General features: G+C 34.2%; 1 protein-coding gene across 5 annotated transcripts; it reads left to right on the top strand.

Moving 5' to 3' along the window:
* Window positions 1–1664: 1664 nt before the first annotated feature.
* On the top strand, window positions 1665–21583 carry LOC105427426 (pyrokinin-1 receptor). Of its 5 annotated transcripts, none has more exons than XM_089081409.1 (7): window positions 1665–1979; window positions 2337–2435; window positions 8083–9004; window positions 9420–9823; window positions 18379–18602; window positions 19015–19406; window positions 19986–21583. In XM_089081409.1, the coding sequence occupies exons 3-7, from the start codon at window positions 8511–8513 to the stop codon at window positions 20131–20133; spliced, it is 1662 nt and encodes a 553-aa protein (XP_088937535.1). In that variant the 5' UTR covers window positions 1665–1979; window positions 2337–2435; window positions 8083–8510; the 3' UTR covers window positions 20134–21583. The 5 variants fall into 5 exon arrangements, with proteins under 5 accessions (XP_088937535.1, XP_088937530.1, XP_088937532.1 ...); XM_089081404.1 differs by having other exon boundaries at window positions 1767–1979; window positions 19015–19429; XM_089081406.1 differs by lacking the exons at window positions 1665–1979; window positions 2337–2435 and adding exons at window positions 6246–6757; window positions 7182–7290 and having other exon boundaries at window positions 19015–19429.
* The last annotated feature ends 458 nt before the right edge of the window (window positions 21584–22041 follow it).

The raw sequence follows: 22041 nt of genomic DNA on the forward strand, positions 1-22041 counted from the left end.
AAAGAAACGAGAAAAATAGAATAGTGCACGTAGGTCGTGCTGAATGAGCGAATAAAATTTACATCGGTGGGATGTGTCACACGCACAAGTACAAATACGCACTTCGCATCTCTTTGATTTATGAATTTTCTCTCTTCGCGACCTCGATCAATAACTTTCCTTTTTTTATACAATCTGTTTTATGTACTGAGTTATCTAGTTATCTGAGTTATCTTTCTTATTTCATTCTTGCAAAATAATTCAATCATTTAAATTACTTTTAAGAAAAAACGATTAATTAATTTTTTTCAGCTAAAATGTCCAATGCCTAGCTTTTATAAACTTTTGCAAATTTCTTTCGAATGTAAACTCTATTATAGTGAAATAATTTGAAGAGTTGTAATATTTTAACTTGATTACTTTTATATTTTAAGAAATATGATATCATAAGAAATATTTGGCGTAGATGTTGAGGTTTTAAATTTGCAAATGTACAGCGAATAAAATCAAATATTTTATCTTACATCCCATTATCCCATTATCCCATTATTATTATTATATGTTTTACACACATTCGTAGAATATATTAAAAAGATCGAAATATACCTTTTCTCTTTTCAAATAATGGAAATTAACACTATCACTATATCGACGTATACATAAATTACATTCTAATGGAAGTTTTTTTAAATACAATTTATAGTAAGTCTTGCTAGACTTTTACATTCAAAAATGGCTTCTTTATTTTGTCTTTAGAACATTATGTAAATATTGTTACTCTCTTTTTCGCGATAATTTTTTTATGGGAGGAGATAAATTAGTGAAATATTTGAATTTCCAAGACATTGCTTTTTGTGAATATTTTACACGTAAAGACGTGTAATGTCGAATGACTTTTAATTTCCTGAAGAGAATGGTTTTTAATCGACCCAGGAAATGCATGCTTTGTTGCGCCGAAGCAGAAGTCCGACGAAACGCGAAAGCTCGAACGAGAAAAAGGTCAGTGGTGTAAGGTGCTATAGAAAGACGTCTTTTAAAAGCCATCTGGCCGGATGCAGCAACGTAGAAGAATGGGAATTTTATCAAGGGAAAATCGCTAATGAAAAATTACGCCATCGAAGAAACGTCGGAATTGGCAATTAAGCTTTATTGCAGAGAGCGGAAGTTTTCGAGTATATGAGATGTTCGCGTGATTTTGATAACGAAGAGAGCTTAAGTTTATCCTCGCCGTAAATTTCCCTTTATTGCGTCACTTTAGATCCCGTGAACTCAGCAGGGTGTTTACGGACCAAAGTTTACGATTAAAACACCCACAAGATTTTTACGATTGCATTGCCGCGACTTTCCCAACTTTTTTGTCAAAATTTTCTTTTTCCTAGACGCGAGTAATGAAATTTAGCATTAAATTAAAATTAATTCCGTCTGCGAAATTCGTAACTTATTTAGATTTTTCAAAGAAGCATTTACATAACTTTCAAATACCATGCTGAAGTTTATCTCTCGTCTCTTTCTCTATCTTCCACTCTCGTTTTTTAAAATATTAAATGTAAAACAGTTGCTTTTACAGAATTAAAACTGTTTCAATTTTTTTATGTAAATATAAGATATATATAACTTTTAATAATAATATAAAATTGACGTATAAAAATAACCATTACATCTCCGTATTTACGATAATTATTAGATAAACTATTTTTACTCCCGTAGATCAAATTTCATTGTGATACGATACTTGAATGTATAGATAATAAATGGTTGAGAGCTTCGCGCTGGCGCAAAACTCCCACCATGGATGTCTTCAGCACGCGCTTGGTTCAAGGGGCGATTCGACATTTCCACGCCAAATCGAGTTCGGCTTTTTCCCCGGCACGAAGTGACGCTCCGATCTCGCGTAATTGTGAAAGGGAATAAGACATAAGGACATTGTGCACGATTATGTGATGCAGTACACAGGATCTTTTGATCTTTTTTCGAGTTTTTACAGACGAACGAACGCATCGGTAATTATATTAGAACTGTAAATAAGTGAAGCGCTAATTTGTTATAGACAAGATGATGCGAAACAGAATATTCATTTGCCAGAATAAAATATCGTGATAAATACGCGATAAATATCTAGTAGCGAAATTCGTAACGATTAGAGCAACTTTGCATCCGGTAAATAAAAATAAAAATAAAAATAAAAAATTATATACGTGGAATCTCTTCTATCAGACGCGGTCAAGGCAGCATTGTTCTATTAGAGAAATATTTCACACTACATATTTTAAAACAATGATTTATGTCACGGGAATCTGAAGCTGTCACAAGATTAACGCGCGTGTTTGGCCTTCGTTCACATTTTATTTTTATTACAGTGAATGAATAAAAACACACAAGTGGTGACATATCTGAATCAAGGGAACTAACATGAGTGCAAGAAAGTACGTTCTATCGTAGCGCGTATTTCCACCCAGGTAATTCGATATAAATGTAATATAAATGTAATATACATTAATAATATTTACTATATTATTAAAATCTTATATTTAAGCGTCATTTTATATTTTAATGCGATGAAAATTTTAACTTGATAATTCTATATAAAGTACATACAGATTTAAATCAACGTAATATAAATTAATGCCGTAGTTAAAGCGAGTTATAAATGATAAAAATAATAATAAATACGATATCGGAGTATTCCGTTAATAGTTGAAAACAGCAACGGTTAGCTAAAAATCATTTTCTGGAAATCCGCGAAATTGTGATGCAACAGGTGACGCCAGTCGTGCGAGTCCGGATTAAAATTTATGATCAGCGATCATGCATCACGATTGAATACGAGTTTGCTTCGAAGTAGATCGTCTTCGAGATTTATACGACTGAACGTTTTGTGATGATAAACGGCAGCTTGAACGTGTCGCACATCCCGTCAGGAAATGGTCCGAGGATGGCCATCGATGATCGATAATACATTCCGATAACACATCGTCGGATAAATGTGCTCTTTTTACGAGCGATCATTCTCCGTGCAACAGGTGAAAGAGTCGCGATAAACTCCATAATTTCTTCTAAAACAATTTTGTATGAATAAAAAAAGATAAAAAACTGCAATTTGATAGGCAGAAACATATTGCCTATTAGCGCAGTGAGAAAAGAAAAACGCGAATTGGTACACCTTGATACTGGAAAAAGAGTAGAAAACTGTTCGAAATAGTCTAAAAATTAAATCAATATTGTGCTTGATTTAATAAAGAGATAAATATTAACAACGCGAAAAAAAACACTGCTCTTTTGTAAGAAATAAATTTATTTCTGCCACACCAAGTGTACTTATCTGCATTTCTGCACTGCCAAGTTCAGTCGATATCAGTTTGCAACCTTGTCGTTTCCTCTTCGTCATTTAATGCATAATATAGGTCGAGTGTATTAATGCGGCGATTATCAAGCAAAACGTATATGCAAAATGTATATATTTTTGTTTTAAAAATGCTAATTGTTGACTATTTACATTAAAAATTTATATTTATGCTGTAATATGATTGCAAAAAGTAGTAAGCATAAAATTAAATATACGTTGCATGCTAATTAAATGCAAACAGCAAGCTATAGTAATCTATAATATAAAAAGATATTATATAAATAAAATAAACAAAATCAATATATTGTATTATTATAAAATAAATATGGAAAATGATTGAATGATAAACTTTTATAGCAAGTGTAATTTTCCCATACGAGATTCCGGTTTATCAATAAATGGGCCATGTTATCGATATTTAATGGTTTCAATGGCACTAAAAGCTGCGCTGCAATCGCGAATATTGCGCGTGATCATAACCGAGAGATGCTATTTCCAATAATTGGATACTACAGAGGCTGCTATCTTAAAAATGAAGGAAAACTTCGCGAGTTTCTTTTATTATCTTAAATCTTTTTTTATATACTTTCTATAATAAAATCTTTCTATAATAAAATCAAAGAATTTCATAATAAGTTTCGTAATCTTCACAAAAAATTTGTCGAGTTTAATATTTGTACGGCGAATATTCAACTTTGTTATTCAAATTGGTTAATACTTTATCCCTCGAAATTGATTAATTAAATTCAATAAAACTTTTATATCCTTATTTAAAATGTTAATTTAATTTAAAAATTATAATTATACGAAAAAAATTATTTATTACGCAAAATATTAAAAATACATTGATAAAAATAATATTGATGTTTGAAAGATCGAGATTTATTTAGCCAAGCCTTGAAAAATATAGAATTCAGAGAAATATATAATTCTACAATTCACGCAATCCTCGCGTCTGTCATAATTAATCAAATCGCTTCACTGTTACTGAAAAACAAAACGTGTAATAATGTAATTTATTTCCCATTGAGCTTGTTTGCTCGCATTAGAAACTAAATTAGGTTCATGTCATAGTCGAAAATACATAACCGAATTTGTTTTACATTCAATAAATTTTCTCAGTCACATAGAAAAACATTGTAAGAAATACAAATAGAGAGTCTTCAGAGTTTATTTTATTAAAATTAATTCATTATAAAATCATATAAATTAAGAAGTTACAATAGTATTGAACCTTCTGTCAAAGAATTTTGTTTATTGAAAATTTCTAGTGCAATTAATAAATCAATTCTGCACAGTACTTCTGTAATTGAATCAAGTTGTTAACTATTTAACATTATTAACGTTTATAATTTTAATTAAAACACTTCTGCTATTTTAAATACATCGTACCAGCCAAAAAAATTTTTTAAACTAAAATAAAATTAAAGATTACATAATTTAAATTTATGGAATATAAAAAAGATTGCTAATTTTTACATGAAGATAATTGCAAAATTTGTAATATTCCTGAAGGCCTCTTACGTCGCGTTTGATCGTCGCAGTTGAACGAGAAATTACTGTGCGTACGCATTATCAGGTACTTACGCCAATTTCGCATAAACATCATCGTAATCGAGAGTGATCGCTCGAGGCACTTTCTCGATGTTTTGCTTCAAAAAAATAGATTTAATACTCTCAATTGTCATCCACGGCTGTCAATTGACATCACACTCTCGCGTTTCCCTATCATATTTGCACAAGTTCGACGATAATGTGAATCCAACTCGGATCAGATGACAGATTGAATTATGGTCCCGATGGAGTTGTCCGTTGACGCCTTCTACAAATGAAGGATTAATTTCCCAATCGATAACTGCCTGTTGTTCCAACAAAGAGCTCTGTATGTTAATGGAACTATAACATTGTGTGTTGCTCCAATAGGGATCATTGTGCGTTAATCTAGACCGCCTGTTGTTTCTAGTAAAGCTCTATATCTTATATATAAGCTCTATATTATACCGCTATATTATACCAATTAATTCTAACTAAGAATCATTGTCAACTAACACCCCGTTTGTTCTGATATCATTCTGATATCATCACAGAGATACGAGAACACGATATAATCGCATAAGATTTTTGATAGAGAAGTTACGAGTAAATTTTTTGCGGCGTCCCAAAGAATCGCACATCGTGCGAACGAATGAACACGATAAATGTTACGGAATTGGCACGCATTGATTCGATAAGAGTGTAACATAAATAATTCCGGCTATTCGAATCTCAAGAGCTTAAGCAAAAGCGACGCGGTAAGATTCATAAGTATATACTTATTTATCATAAGACAGATCGTCATAAATAATCCCACGAAACGATCGCTGTGATCAAAAGTGATTTTTATTTTTTCATCCTTGTTAAAGTCCCATATGCTCACGCTGCTTCGTAAATAAAATCAAGAATGAATTTGCGACAATAAATAAACGACAGCTACGAGAAGAAGAATAAATTGAAGCGTGTCAGATGTTTCCTAAATCTTTAAAGCTTGACAAACTATGACTATGATCCACTAACCGAGCGATAAATCAAAAATTTCTGTTAAAACTGCTAGGAAATGAACAATAGCAGACATGTAAGTTAAATAAACGAGAAGAATTCTGGAGCTGTCGGAAACATTCAGTTTGAGAATAAAGAAAGTCGTGCTTCGTAAAGAGATATTTAACGTGGAAAATTTTTATAAATTTTTCTAACGTCAATTATTTGAGAGCGCATTTTTTTCGCGTTTAGAAATACTTGCGTAACGGCATAACAGCAGTACGAGGACTTTAAAATTGTAGAAATATATTATTCATATATTATTCATTACGTGAGATTACGTCTTATTTTATAAAAAAGAAGATAGCGAAAGATAGCTGAAGAGATACGATATATAATAAAAACTGACAACTGCTCGTCCAAAGTACACGTCAGAGGTCTCGTTAACATATTTCGAAGTGTCAGAGGTTCAGCCAGGAGGTTCACATCGAAGATTGAAATGGCGGACAAATCGAGGAAATTGACGTACTAACTTCGCGGGGCGAAAGCGATTTTCACGCAACGTTTGACAACAAAAAAGTTAACGACTCATTGGGGCCAATTAGACAACGCTAGACGTCAGCTGGGAGCGCGATCTGCGACGAAAATAGCGCCATGTGTTTCCGTTCTGTTCGATGGACGGCGTTTACGAAAGCACAGCGTCGCCGATCGTAAAGACAACGAGTGTGTGGAGACGGAGTATATATGTTCTCGCGCGCGCGTAGAAACAATTTTCGCAAACGTGATGACGCAGAAACGGGTTTAGGACTCCTAGTCGAGAGTGTGCGCGGTTTGTGGCTTTCGAAATGCGCTACTAAAATCTCCGCTTTGTTTTGCCGAAGCGACGCGCTCGGAAAATGCGCGCTGCGACCGCGGAGCTTGGTACGGTTTGCGGATAAACTCAGGATTGCTCCGTGCGAACTTTTAACTCGAGAGTTAAATAAATTTTCCAATCGACTAGATTAAAATTCGAGAAAGTTAAAGAGAAAGTGTTAAATGTTATTATTATCGTCGTAGAAATATTTTAGTTACTTTGGACAAATACTTTGTATTTTTTCATGAAACTTTCCATGCGATTAATTGAAAAATTTTTTATAAAAAGAAGTTGTAATATATAGTATAACACTCGAACACTTAATTTATATATATATATATATATATATATATATATCGGACCATTTTTGCACTTAATATCGCGATTTTATATCGGTAAACACGGTTATCATATTTCTACCATCGCCTTAGCGATTTGTCGCAGAGAAATATGATATTTCAAAGATTGAATGGACCGGTAATGCTTGTATAGAGTCTGGAAAGTGGACCGCGGCTAAAGGCGACGTGTTCAAAGATCAGCAGTGTATATATTCGGAAAGTGATACCCTTGTCAGAGCAGTTAACACAATGGTGACAGTGTGGTAAGCGGATATTTAGTAACAAACAGGAATATCATATATGGCTGAAAATCATATTATACGCTATTAAGATCTTTTTAAAGACATTTCGTTAGCGACAGACTCCGCGAATAATTCCACGCGCTAATGATATCCATTGTGAAAAAATAGGATTCGCACAAAATAGAACGGATTTGTTTGCCGTTAATGAATGAAGCTGTTATGATGCGTAGCAACGTCACAGGCAGATTTATGCGTCAACTGACTACTATTAAAATTCATTGTATAATTGGCGTAACGAACATAAATAATTGGTCACGTCGATCTCCCGCGAAACGAATTGATGGCAGATCTGTGAGGTAACGAGACAGCCGACTCATCTGGTTGCGAGTACATCGAAAGATAATTAGAAATTAAATACGTTTAACAAAAATAAGTTTGCGTTGAAGTTTATATCGGTCGCGTCTGAGCCACGAGAACAATATTGCAGGTAGGTCTGATTGAGGAATTTAGGCGGCCCTTCAATTCTCGCGTAAATTGACCGAAATTAATTAAAGCGTCGGGGAGGGCGGAACGTTAATCGGTAGATGATGAAAACCCCTATCCATCCGTAATGCCATCCGTAGTGCCATCCACTATAACATACCACTATTGCAAATCCATAATATACCACTATTGCAAATCCAGAAGATCGAGAACGCAATAACTACGCCCTTATCCAAAATTTAATTGCTCAATTACGACTGTATAGCCCGATGTTTGCCCTTTCGTATCCCTTTGGACATTATGAAAATTAGAGCAAACTTGCAATTTCAGGTCAACACGTGGACGAGGGTAAGCAACGGAAGGATCTTGCATCGCGAAAAACTGACGACACGTGAAAAATATTGACATTTTCGACAAGATGTAGACTGAAATCCGCCAGCAACATCGATCGTAAACCAGGATTACAACGACGGACTTTTATGGGAACGTCGACACTGCTCGAGGAAGATATATAAATAATTCCCGTGTTCCGGAGTAAAAATCGTCATTACAATTTAATTAAGCCGATCTGGAATATTTATGAACAAAGTTAAACAACGAAAATGTAGACGGAAGTTTATAACTTACAAATATCTTCTCGTTCAAGCTATCGACTTAAAATTTCATTATGAAATCCCGAACGTCAATTTATTTACTATCCTCTCGAAGTCAATCCTCGCCAATTGCCATCGTATTCCGAGAACGCTAAAGGAAGCGGAATGATCTCGAACACAATAACGAATATTACAAAGATTCCCCAAGGGGAATCTTCAGGGGATTCTTGGAGATTCTCGACGACCGGCTATCTGCAGGAGCCTCACTCCACGATCGGCGGCGTCGTTCGCATGAATTACACGAACATGATCCTCTTCGACGACGACATCGCGTCGACCCGCCGAGATTCCCTGTACGTCGTGCTACCCATCACCGTGATCTACGTGGTGATCTTCTTCACCGGCATGATCGGCAACATCTCCACGTGCGTGGTGATCGCGCGCAACAAGTCCATGCACACCGCCACCAATTACTACCTCTTCAGCCTCGCGGTGTCCGACCTCCTTCTACTCGTATCCGGTCTGCCACCGGAAATGTATTACATCTGGTCGAACTTCCCGTACATATTCGGCGAGGCGTTCTGCATTATTCAGAGCTTCGCCGCGGAGACCTCGGCCAACGCCACCGTTCTCACCATCACGGCCTTCACCGTCGAGAGGTGAGTTTAAAAGTATTATATCGCGCATATCGTCCGACATCCGGATTGATAGGGCGTCGTAAATATGTTTCAAATCATTCAACCTGCCAATCACCCGATTTTTATCCATTTGATATCCCGAGAATATTCCATTCTTTTTTCCCCTTTTTTTCACGAATCGCGGGTGTGTTATAGATACGTTATAGATAACGTATTTCGCGTTTATCTATAACTCTCGTCTGATGTGTGTGTGTGTGTGTGTGAAGTCAATAAAATACAATGAAAAGAAAAACTCGCTTCAAGCTTCTATCATCACAGTTCTGTAATAGCTATGATTTAGATTGCGTGTAAACTCCAATACGATTCGGATATTCTCGAGATAAAGCCGGATCTTTTCAAAGGAACAAAATCCTTTTTAACATTTCTTTCGCCGTAGGTACGTGGCGATCTGTCATCCCTTCATCTCGCATACAATGTCGAAGCTGTCTCGGGCGGTCAAGTTTGTGGTGGCGATCTGGTTGTTGGCTCTGTGCCTCGCCATTCCGCAGGCCATCCAGTTCGGCATCGTTTATGAGTATTTTAACGAAACCATCATTTCGGACAGTGCCAAGTGTTCGGTACGATGGACGCTGAACGAGCACGCCTTCGAGATCTCGACCATTCTATTCTTCGTGATACCGATGACGATCATCACCGTGCTGTACGTGCTGATAGCCGTCAAGCTGCGACGCTCGAGCCTGCTGACCATCAGTAAGAGGCATCACGTTCCCGGTGGTTTGAATCACGCGGACAGCAGCAGAGGAAAGACGAACGCTCAGAGGAACGTCATTCGCATGCTCGGTAAGCGACGCGGTCACTTTGATCGTCCGGAAATTACAACTTGCGGTCGGGCATCCTTAGAAACGCGATTTGAGATGATTGAAATCGGACTTATTTCGACTCTTGGATACTTATGAAGTCATCAAAGACTTTTATCCATCAGACTGTATAATTAACTGAATATCGAAAGTAGTGATTCATTGTAATAAAGCTTACAATTCTTAGAAAAATTTACAGGAAAAAGTTTACTATCCTGGGAGAATACGCTGAATCGTGATATGCAGAATATCTTGGAATAAATAGTTCAATCTGTGTAATAATAAGTTTCCTAAGAAGTCAAACGGATAATAAAATTATAAGCTTCAATTAATTTCAAGTAGATTTTAATACAATTTCAATTTGAGGAAAAGAGAAAAAACTTTGTTCCAAATATAATTAAAATTTGAAAAGTTTTATTCTAAGAAAAATTTGAACTCAACGAACGGAAGATCATAAAATGTATTTCATTTATTCATTCTGCATTTTTTCAAATAATTTGTGATATTTGCAAACAGATATATCATGCAGCGCTATAATTTAATAAACTTTATGGCAATATTGACATTTAATAATTAGTTAACTAATAATATATAAATGTAATATGTTTTAGTTCAAAGTTAGTAAGTTGGCATAGTTTCAAGTGCAAATAATTCAAATATATCAAATGTTCTTTTCTTACGAAAAGTTCAGATAAGCTTGGAGTCGCTTGGAGCAAGTTGGCGAATGCTTAATGCCAGACATTCCTGCAGCAGCACCATGAAATATTCAACTCCGCACTTAGATATTTGAGAGAACTTTGCTAGAAGAACATAGATATTTAAGTAATGCCGTAAGCGTCGTTACCTCGTCCCGATATGCAAGTAATTTCGCAAACACGTTACTACATTAATAAAGAGACACTTAAAGCTTCAACTTTTTCATCAAATATAAATCTGTATAAGTATCATATATTATATTAAAAATATAAAATTTAAAAATATCTGCAATCTGAAAATGACATTATCATTTACTAATTGCTTTTTACATGTGAAAATCATAATATAAAATTAATTATTGAATTTACGTTTAAGTGGACAGAATCTATATCTCCTGAAATACCGTGACACGTCATATACCAAACAATATCCTGGCGAGATCGACATTTAATTTCAAGCAAAATTTTAATATTCTTTACATGTTTTCATTTAGACACATAAAATGAAAAAAATCATAGGAAAGAAATTATGATGTTATTAATTCCATTTATCGCTGTTAATTCAATATTATATTCATTTCCTGAATAAAATATAAGAATTATATAGAGATAAATGCCATTTCTAAATCCAATTTGATCTATTAAAACATTGAGAGAAACCGTCCGTACGATCGATTCTAATATGCTTCGTTGTATCTAACTTTACGAATATTTTAACAATAGAAATCCACGATATCGGTCTGTCATTGAAACGCACAAATATCAGAAAATATTGATTCGGGAGTATAATCGCGGGTGTTTGGTGGACTTTTTATGGTTTCGCATAAACTCCCCCTTGCCATTGCGACGTCGACGCTGTTCGTAATAAAGAGTCTTTATTCACGTGACATTTACTTCGACCCTCTTACAAGTTCTTTTTATTTTCTTATTTGACATCTAGATTTCGAAACTTAAAATTTAGACTATTCTAATCTTAAATCTCTTTTCTCTTAATTTAAAATTTTTGATAAAATTGTATCTTAATTTTATCAACACAGGAATAAAATAAAATATATGTATACAATATATATAAGCATATTTTCGAAAAAATTTTTTTCTTACACTTAAATAATCATATATCATAAAAAATTCTTTTGTAAAAAAGATCTAATAAAAAAAGTAATGAAAATTTAACAAGTATCTTCATCTTATTAGAAAGTAATTTTTCTAAAGGAACTCAATATCAAACTTTTTTTTATTATCTCCAATTTTATTTGGGATTAAAATAATTCTACATTTATATTACGAACAATATTACCAGTAAATTGCCTTTTCGGAATGTCTTGATGGGAAAAGAAAATTTCCACGCTGCTTCCGCTTGCCCTCGAATACGTAATAGGTCTTCGCGCGACGCGACATTCTTACGATACCACGCTTTGTTCGTGATAGGAATAGGATCGACGAACTCGTTTGTTGGAAGAAGCCATTGACAAGTCTCTTGAGGCTGAACTATTTCCGTCAAGACGGCGATCAACGAGATCACCGAACGCGATGAGATCGTGAGGATTGCCGGGCGTGCCCACGACGAAATAAGCGGATCAACGACTGATTTCAGACTCGATTACACTACGTCCATTTTCAGGCCTGTCAACTCGGATACGCGCATTAGTCGGATCGAATCGAGCGAACGTGAGAATGCCGAGCGAATGTTTTGGGCGTTCCAAGATATTATTAGGGCTAAATCATGCTTCTGCAAGTCATTATCAGAAATCTCGCAAAATTCATACAAGGTCGATAAATTTTTTGAAAAAATTTTAAAACAGTTTTTTTCTCACCAAGATTGATATTGAAATCGATTATTACGGAATTATTCTCTCTATTCTATAATGACTAAAGAGACGTAAATCAAACCTTTTAATCTGAAAATTTTAATTTCAAACGAATGTTTATACGTGCGTAATCCCAAATTGGACGAGACACACGCGATATTCATTCACATATATTCAAATGTGTTCGCCAATCTCGTTATTTCGTAAAAAAAAAAAAAAAAAAAAAGCGCGCCGTCATATTTTCAGCGAATCAATTGAGTATTAACGTCGGCACAAAAAAAAAATCAAACCGACATCCAGCAGCGCCCCAACATAGTGGCGAAATTTGAAATATGAGGGTGTATAAGACCTCGAACATTATCGACATTTCTCGTGAGTTAGCCCCTTATCTTCTCCACCTTGCTACGAGCGGCCTCGAGAGCTCGGAGGCTCTGCGCCTAAAACCCCGGAGAATTATTCCGCTCGCGCGCGGTAATAGTCATAGATAAACGACCTGCTCTTCTCGTCACACTTCTAATCATTCACGATGTCACGCAACAGTCCCGATTTCATCCTCGGTCGCATCGACAAGCCGGCAGCTCTCCTTCTGTCCTGGCCTCCCCGACGAACTTTCGGATCAGGTCTCTTTATTGAATTTCTTTCGAACTTTGCTTTCAAGGCCGTCGAGTCCAGAGACAAATTGAGCGACGCGAAATAAGGGGAAAATATATTGAGGAAGAATGGAAAACCAATTCATAATTTCAATGAGTCAACATTTCTTATGGGACTAATACACGTCACGATCGTCATCGCCGTTGAAAATTTAAATGTCTCGTATTTTCTTTACGATGAACATTTAAATGAAAGATCTGTTGAAGCAATTAATACATTTACATCCGTTCCGTATATATATCAGGGTCCTTAACGTGGATGATTAAACAAATTGCCATTGTTACGCATTCGCAGATGCATTCTGGTGAACGACGAATTGTGTATCTTTGCCCGATCTAATCTCAGGCGATTTCCAGTCTATTTTTCGACCGATCCGCTTACGTAAGATTCGAGTAATCTCCGAAAGGTTCCACGTGGGTCGCATCCAAATTTACACTGAATTATTATGGCAGTTCGCAGATCTTCCAGATCGCAATTTATCGCTCGCGTCATTTATCGCTGCGCGATATGCCGAACATTCTTCCATTGTATCTTTACCCCTTGAACCACTCGTGAATCAAGTGTAAGCTATTCTAGGAATATGTGCCTTACGCACGCAGCAATACAAGAGTTTGCAATTACTAGTACAGAAAATCAGATAATTAAGCGTTAAAACTATTATATAATTTTTTTAGATATTTAATTTAGATAAACTCTTCTCTCTTATGTAAGTTCAATTCTTATGCAGGAGTATTGTCCAAACATACTCTCGAAAATACCGATGTAACACCGCCGGTAACACAAATCTCTCGCGTGGCGAGAAACTTTATTTAGGTTCCCCTTATCGAAATACATGTGAAACATTCCGACGTGAAGCTTAATGAAGGGAAAGCATAACGAAAAAACACGCTGTCCAAAATCATAGTTTATCCGGAATCATCCGGAATCATTCTTATTCTTCGGCATATGAGAATTCTATGGCCCTTCGGATTCCACGCACATCCGATCCTAAATCATCGTTATGCTATCCAGATGATCGCAATGGTAACAAAAGGTCGACGTGCCGACTAAAAATACCTAACAGGCACATTTGCCCATTGCTTTTGATTTCTAAATATCGCAAAGTACCATCGAGATCTTTTATTTGCCGTCTCACTTTACATCGATTCAATCTGTTTGACCAGGATGAGAAACATTTCGTCAAATAATTCTAATAAATTATTTTAATAAATTATTTTATCTTCCTTCTAACATACTAAAGACTCCTCTCTTCATTTATCCAGAGCGTAGAGATAATGCATGTTATCTGAAGGAAAGAAAAGTTTGCTTTTTATACACACACGCGTCCATGTTTTCTTTTTCTGTCGTGCCGATCGAAGTCTGAGATCGCTCGTTCGCGTTCCATACAAAAATAAAAGCGAGAAAGATACATTTGATTGGTTTCGGAAAACGCGTGTGTTGTAGTTATCTTCGTAATGAAATCCCCGGTGTTATCAAACGGTCCATTAGATATGAAACGAAGCGTGTGAAAGACATTGAATTCTTCCGCTTCTATAAATCGGAATGACATGAGTCATTGACGTTTATCTTCGGTTTTCAAATATCTAATTGAGAAATATAATTATATAAAAGTTGAGGTTATAAATACAAAATTATGATAAAATACAATAGGAAATACAATTAATATATATAATTAATGTATATGAAATTATATTTAAAATAAAAAATAATGAAGAAATGAAGAAGTTACCCCTAATAATAATATATAATAATAAAAAAAATTAAATATATTAAATTAAGATACATTAAGTATCTGGAAAATTGATCATCTCTGAAAGTCATCGTTTGGAGACGCAATAAGTTATCGAGTGAGAATTTCATTATTTTAATGACAGACGTGTTACACTATCATTCTATTAACGAGGAAACGATCGTTTGTAAATTTATCGATAATTTATTGATAATCGAAACTCTATTGAGTCATAGCTCATTACGTTTGCGATAATGACCACATCCATGTTCGGAGTATCAAACTTCCTGATCCGTGCACATCTGTGATAAAATAAAAAAAGCATTTGTTAATCAAGCAAAGTTAAACGAGCTTTTACGAATCATAATAATCGCTCGTCACATTTCCACAATGATTTTCTATTATCAAGTTTTACATCCGTGTGTGATAATGCATTTGCGCCACGTGGCAATCATAAAAATATTCAAACGCAAGCAAATTTTACGCGTTTACATTAAATTGATACGAATAGCAATAAAAGATGCTTGATAAATAAAAAATATTATACTGATACATTTGTGTTTTGCATAGTATTGTATTGGAGGTGAATCAGGAGGTGTGATCAGATCCGCGAATTTGAAAACGAAAAACTATTCCAATGCGATTCGTTCGGTGAGAATTTACGATCTCAGCGGGATCGCTTGTCTTCTTTCTCTCCTGATGGCTAGGCATTTCGGCCGAAGCGATAATTGAAATAAAAATGTCGACCTTCATACTATCGAGCATGTGGGCGAATCTCGTTTGTCAACGAACATGCGCGGTAATAAAATTGACTACCTAGCTGCAAAAAAAAAAAGAGAGAAAAAAATACGTATCTCTCCGCATTTCCGTACCGCCGAATGTTTTCTATCGTTGCGACAAACTGTGACGAAACGACGTTTCAAATCAACGCACCAATGATTCATTTGTGTTTTCGATCCCTCGTCAACCAGAAACGCGTATTTACAGTCGCAATACCTCACAAATTGTGAAGAGTTAGTTATCTCGATTTTTTTCCAGAAACGCTCGATTTTTTACGAAAACGCTTCTGCAAAGATGTTGAAAATAGAAAAATTTTCATGAAGCTTTCAGAATTTAAAAATTTCGTGTAAAACGTTGTAAACGTTGTAAATGTTTCCATGGAAATAGAATGAACAGTTCTTAACATATTATTTATATCCTTTTCCAGCTTAACTTAAAATAAAAAACAAAGTTCGTCCGTTAATTAAAATTGCTAATAAACTATGGATATTACTTTCATTATTTATCTTTGAATTATTCACTACTAATTTTTTTCTCTTATGCAATTAATATATATATATATATATATATATATTATATATATTATATATATTATATATATAAAACAATTGTATATATATATATATATATATATATATATATATACACAATTGTTTTATAAAAAAAGATAATTAGATTTTTTTTTAAGTACTGAGTTTTTTAAGTTAATTAATTACAAAAAACTTGTAGATTAAACAATCCTTAAAATGATTATGTTTCGTCATTTTCGCATCTATCGAGTAAGTATAAACAAATATTTTCTAAGTATATAATTCTTTAAATTTTTTCATTGCTATTTTGCGTAAATTGAATTCGAAATATTATCCCATCCTACATAACCCATTTACTTTCTCAACAGCCGTCACATCCCTCATCCTTTAATATCCGCCTAAAGACGAGCAGAAAGCAAAGCTACTTTTTGTATACTTTTCTTCCTGCCAAATCGAGTTCCAATATAAAATATTTTTACGACAGTGAAAGTGTTCTTGTATATTCACGCCCGCGATCGCTCATAATTTTTTATACATCTCAGTTATCGCCTAAAGCCTTTTTTTAAAAAGCTTCTTTTCAAAAAGCTTCTTCAAGGATACCCCTGCGAAATTGCAGGATCATGCTTCCAGGATTAAGATTTAGATATCTTCATTCTTCTACTCTTTGCATTTCAGATCACAGGAAAATAAGAAAGTATAATATTATAATATATTATAATATTTGCATCGCGCGAAATATTGTTCTCTCTAAGCTTTTATTATATTGGGCTACTATATATCGATTAATTACGATTAGGGATTATCATGTAATCTAATCATTCATCATTGTAGCGTTAGTTACAAAGAGACTCATTAATCTCACCCGTATTCTCAAACGCCTTTATCTCCGAATACTGTGTTTAAGATCTTTACGATTTTTGTTGATGACCTTTTGTGAGTTTTGTCATGTCTTAAGTCTTCGAAAGTTTTTAAGCGATATTATATCGCTCCTTTCTTCCTAAAAGACAATAGTGACATTGACGACATAGCTACAAAATTTTATTCACAGAATATAGTTTGGCACGACGTGAAAACATCCAAATAGTTCGCTGTAAGTCTTTTATTATCAAAAAGATGAATTACGTGAAAAATTTAATTATATTTTTTCTTACTATTGTGTTTATAAATTTTTAACTTATTTTGTTATAGAAATATTTACATATTTAAATATAATTTATATTTTTTCATTTTTGTTGCAAATAACTTTATTTTCTTTTGTAATGAAAAGTTTAAGAAAAACTTACTGCTTAACTTCAAGAAAAAAATATTGTAAAAACAAATATTATTTTTGAACTCTGTATTTAACCATCAGTTTAATGCAACAATTATATATAACTGCATCATTCGATTTTGAAATATTTAAAAGGAGTGGTTTCCCTAAATTAAATTTTTATCAGTAAATTTATGATCTCGTGACTACAATTAGAATATAACTACAGTTAGAATATAAAAGCGAAATGTAAAGATCGTACAAAAGATAGAGAAATCTGTGCTGGATAATCTTAAAATTGTAATTACTTGAAATTGCGAGAAAACTAGATTTTAGATAAAAATAAATGGCTTTTCGTGCTATCATCATTTCCCGAATGTCATCGACCACTCTGCTTAATGAAACAGCATATTTTTTTTTTCATCTATATTTAACATGCGAAAATTTCTTTACTGGATCTTTAATTAATAAATGATCTTTTCATTTTATTTTTAACTTACAATTTTTATATATATAATAATATTTTATATATATATATATATATATATATATATATATACATAATAAATTTTATATATATACATGCTAAAATAAATTCTAAAAGAAGACGAAGACCAAGTTTTTGATTTCCTTATTTTCTACAAGTTGATTGTCTCATCTTTCAAAGACTGCAATGTACCACAGTGATGTGGATACGACGTAATAAAACTTCATTCTCTTGGTGCAAAGCAATGAAATCGCAAAAGGTAATCTGAAGTGCTAAATGAAGGCAAATGGTCTCTGCGATGACTCTGCAATGTTATCCGTCGTATTTGCCTCAATACGATTCGCAGGAATCATGCGAAGATGATTAATCTCTTGATCTATTAACTCTAGGAGCTCTACTCAAACTGACATTAACACGCACATCTTATGATTATCGTAACATCTAGAATGAGGGGGGGAGGGGAGGGGAGAAAGCGTTTCTAAAATATTCTTAATTACGCTAATTTTATTTTGCAAAAAAATCAATTTGTTTCATATCCCAAGTGAGAGAGCGATTTGGCTTACCTTGCTTCCCTTCCAACTTAACGGAATGTCTTTACTATCTTTATAGTTGCAGTAGTGGTAGCCTTTTTTATCTGCTGGGCGCCATTTCACGCACAGAGACTGCTCGCCGTTTACGCTCAGAGCAGTCTCAGCTCATCTGAGGCGGAGGATACCGTGGTCATAGTCTATACTACTCTCACATACGTGTCGGGGGTGTTCTACTATTTATCCACCACGGTGAATCCACTCCTCTACAATATTATGTCTAACAAGTTTCGAGAGGCTTTCAAGGTGAGTTTCTCATTTAGAAGAATCGGATTTAGTTGATTAATTTTCCACTGGAGATCCCCATATGAACCAGTTTATAATTAAGCGCTAATATATATGCAAACAACAGAAAAATAAACTTTATGCACTTTAATTAAAGATTTTAATTAAAGATCATTTTTGATATAAATAATCAAATGTTTTATATCTCTATAATTTTATTACATTCTCTCATTTTTTAATACTTCTTAGATTTTTTATATTCAAATATGTTTGTACAATAAATAATAGTTTTGAACTTCAAACAAAGAGCTTCTGTTAACTTAATCACAAACTTTTCTCAAATATTATTGACAAGACGTCAATTACGACAACTACAATAAAACCGTAAGCGTCAAATAATTTTCATTTAATTTCATTTCATTTATTGTTCCAGTCGATGTTGCCCAAGCGTTGCGTCAGGAAGTTCTCATCTCATAAGGGCACGCATCGACAGCCGACTTACAGCAGCCTGTCGCGGTATCAAAGGTCGATGAGGCATCGATTCGACGACCCTCAGCACTCACCCTCAATATCGGTTAGCGATGAACAGCAACGATTAACGCATATTGCACTAGCGAACGCAAACTCCTGCGAGCTGAACGGGCTCGCGAAGAACGAGCGGCCTCATATCGCGATCAGGGAAACAAGTTGCCGAGATTACACCAGAAGAGTGTCCAGAGATTCCGATTCCAGTCAAGGTACCATGATGACATCGTTGAGCAAAGATCGCGACGAGGGCAACAACAACGTGACTGCCACGAACGACTGCCTATCGAGGATTCACAGGTCGTCGAAGGCTGTCACTTTAGGTAGCATTTGTGTCTCAGCGATGTTGATTAATCTATACGCACGATCCGTCATCTGCATGATTGCGCACGTGTAAAATGATATCTCATCAAGATACGAGTAATGATTAAAAGTTAATTTTCTATCGAGATTATGGCGCCTTAGAAAATATCAATATTAAATTCCTCAAGTTCATATAAGCATCTTACTTTCAAAGATACAAGTGCATGTTTATCGTTTCGAATTTAATAAGCAGATTCTTGTTGCTTTGTAGTTTTATATATATATATATATATATATACAAGCATGAAAATGTAAAAGCTGTGTGAAACTTAAGAAAAATATGTATCGTGATTCTTGTAATTTTTATACTTTTCTATACTTTTTATTTCTATACTTTTTTCTAATTTCTAGTCATCATTTCATATTTGAAGTGAGAAATTTACAAAATAAATGTGCTTTCGAAAAATAGATACTTTTGCTTCTGTCTTCTGCCAAGATTTTTCGCATTAATTCTTACTCGTACGATTTGATGAAATCCCAAAAAAGGTATTCCCAGCCCTTTGATATCTTCAACAGGGATCCTTACGGAAAGACTGGGCCTCGGCACAAAAGGATTTTTCGCGCAACACCGGAAGAATTTACCGACGAATCCAACGAAACCGAAAAACGTGCCGCCATGCCGATTTCAGAGTCACCCGAGCATCGAGAGCTCCAATACGATTAGCAACTCCAGTCTTCAGGAATTTGACGAGACCGAGTTCACTGGGGCGGAGCTGGCACGTTACATGGGCGAGCTGAATTTCAACCTGGTTACCTGACATTCATTCTTTGCGAGAGAATGCCGTCTCTCGAATTAGACATCGAGCAGAAATCAAAACTCTCTGTGAACTCTCTTGAAACGGCAGATTTCTATAAATTTTTAATCCGAGAGTCTTTTCCGAAGGTCGCAATTGAGGTCGCGAATCGCGAGTCTCGGATGCAACCGATGCTGGATTTAGCCGCGTGCCAAACGATACACAGTTGCATCATCGAGACGAATTGGCGCGAAACATAAGCAGAAGGCGAGCAGAACTTTGCAGAAAGTTCTACGGCAAGAAGAGAAAGGAACTGATCCGCTTATTTTGATCGCACGAAGAGGCGCAAGATATATGGAAATTGATGAAAATGTAAATAAACGGTATTAAAAGCACCGCATGTAATTTACGGACTAAAAGGGGATATTTAGGCGTATCAGTGATTCACACGAACAGCCATGCCGGAAATTACATGGACGCAGGATGTAAAACATGTGTGGATGTTTGATATCTAAAAGTACGTATGTTGCGAACGCGTTGTACCTCTACACGGCTGTTAATAACGCTAGTCTTCTTTGCAAACGCGGAGAAAATTTGCAGATACAGAGTGTTCCTAAGAACGTGTATAATGAAGATTAGTATGATGTTCTTATTAATAATGTAATCATGTAATTAAATGGAACATTCTGTCATCAGTTATGTCAACGCGTGTCAAGACAACTTCTTCCTTTTCATCCATTGTCAAAACTAATATAATTTTTCGTGATAATAGTACATTGCATAACGATTTTAATGTTAAGCGCGATCAAAAATTTATATAAACGTAAAGCCTGCGTAATTTATTTATTTCTGTCATGTCGTACGAACATTAGAGGAATGTCAACACGCACAAAATTATTTCGACAATACTAATAATAAAAAATAGTTGATTACAAAACTAAAATTTGTACAAAAAAATAATTGATATATCTTTTAAAAATCTTTTAAAAAAATTTGCTTGTTTATCATGTACAATTACAGAGATATATTAAAAGCTGTGAAATACAAAGTTATACAAATTGAAGTTGCAAAAGTTTTTTCGAAGCCAATAAAATTATATTAAGAAATATATAACTAAAAATAGCCAAAATTATAATTACGATATTTTTTATTTACACCATCAACTGATTGCATATATGCACACTTTAATTTTATGTAAAACTTAATTAATTCTAATATTTATTTTTGTACGTTTATATATATTATTAGAATAATGTCTGGTATTTAGCTTAATTTTATTTCACAGAAAATAAGTATAAACAATAAACCAGTACTACTATTTGCATAAACAACAATTGTATATAATTTGCTAAATAAAGATGTAACATTTTCCATTTCAAATTATTATTTTCAAAACAGCGAATGCACACACATTATCTTTATGGTTTTACAAAACCATACAATTTTTTATTAAATAATTTTTTTAACCAAGGCAAAACTGTTCCACTTCTGTTTTAATTTTAGATGATCCTTGTTTACAATTCCTGACTAAAATAAATCTTAGACATTCATAGACAGAAACATTCGACAAATAAATTATAGAAATACATTTTTCAAAAGTAATATTAAAAAGACAACGTTTTAGACAAGACTTTCAGTGGCTTAACATAAATCAAAAATCTTATTATCAAAGAAAAAAATCCATTATTATTTTTAACTTAAACTTCAAATTAGTTAAGATAGAAAAGTAATTTTTGAAAAGCGATCTCCTTGAATTGCTTTGAAACCGCAGTTCCCGATAGTAAACAACCAAGGCTGTAATAAATCAAAATTAAAGCTTTTGCGTTGCATAGAGAGAA

This window comes from Pogonomyrmex barbatus, unplaced genomic scaffold (genome assembly GCF_055798465.1).
Source record: "Pogonomyrmex barbatus isolate J1 unplaced genomic scaffold, ASM5579846v1 scaffold5, whole genome shotgun sequence".
NCBI classification, from domain to species: Eukaryota; Metazoa; Arthropoda; class Insecta; order Hymenoptera; family Formicidae; genus Pogonomyrmex; species Pogonomyrmex barbatus.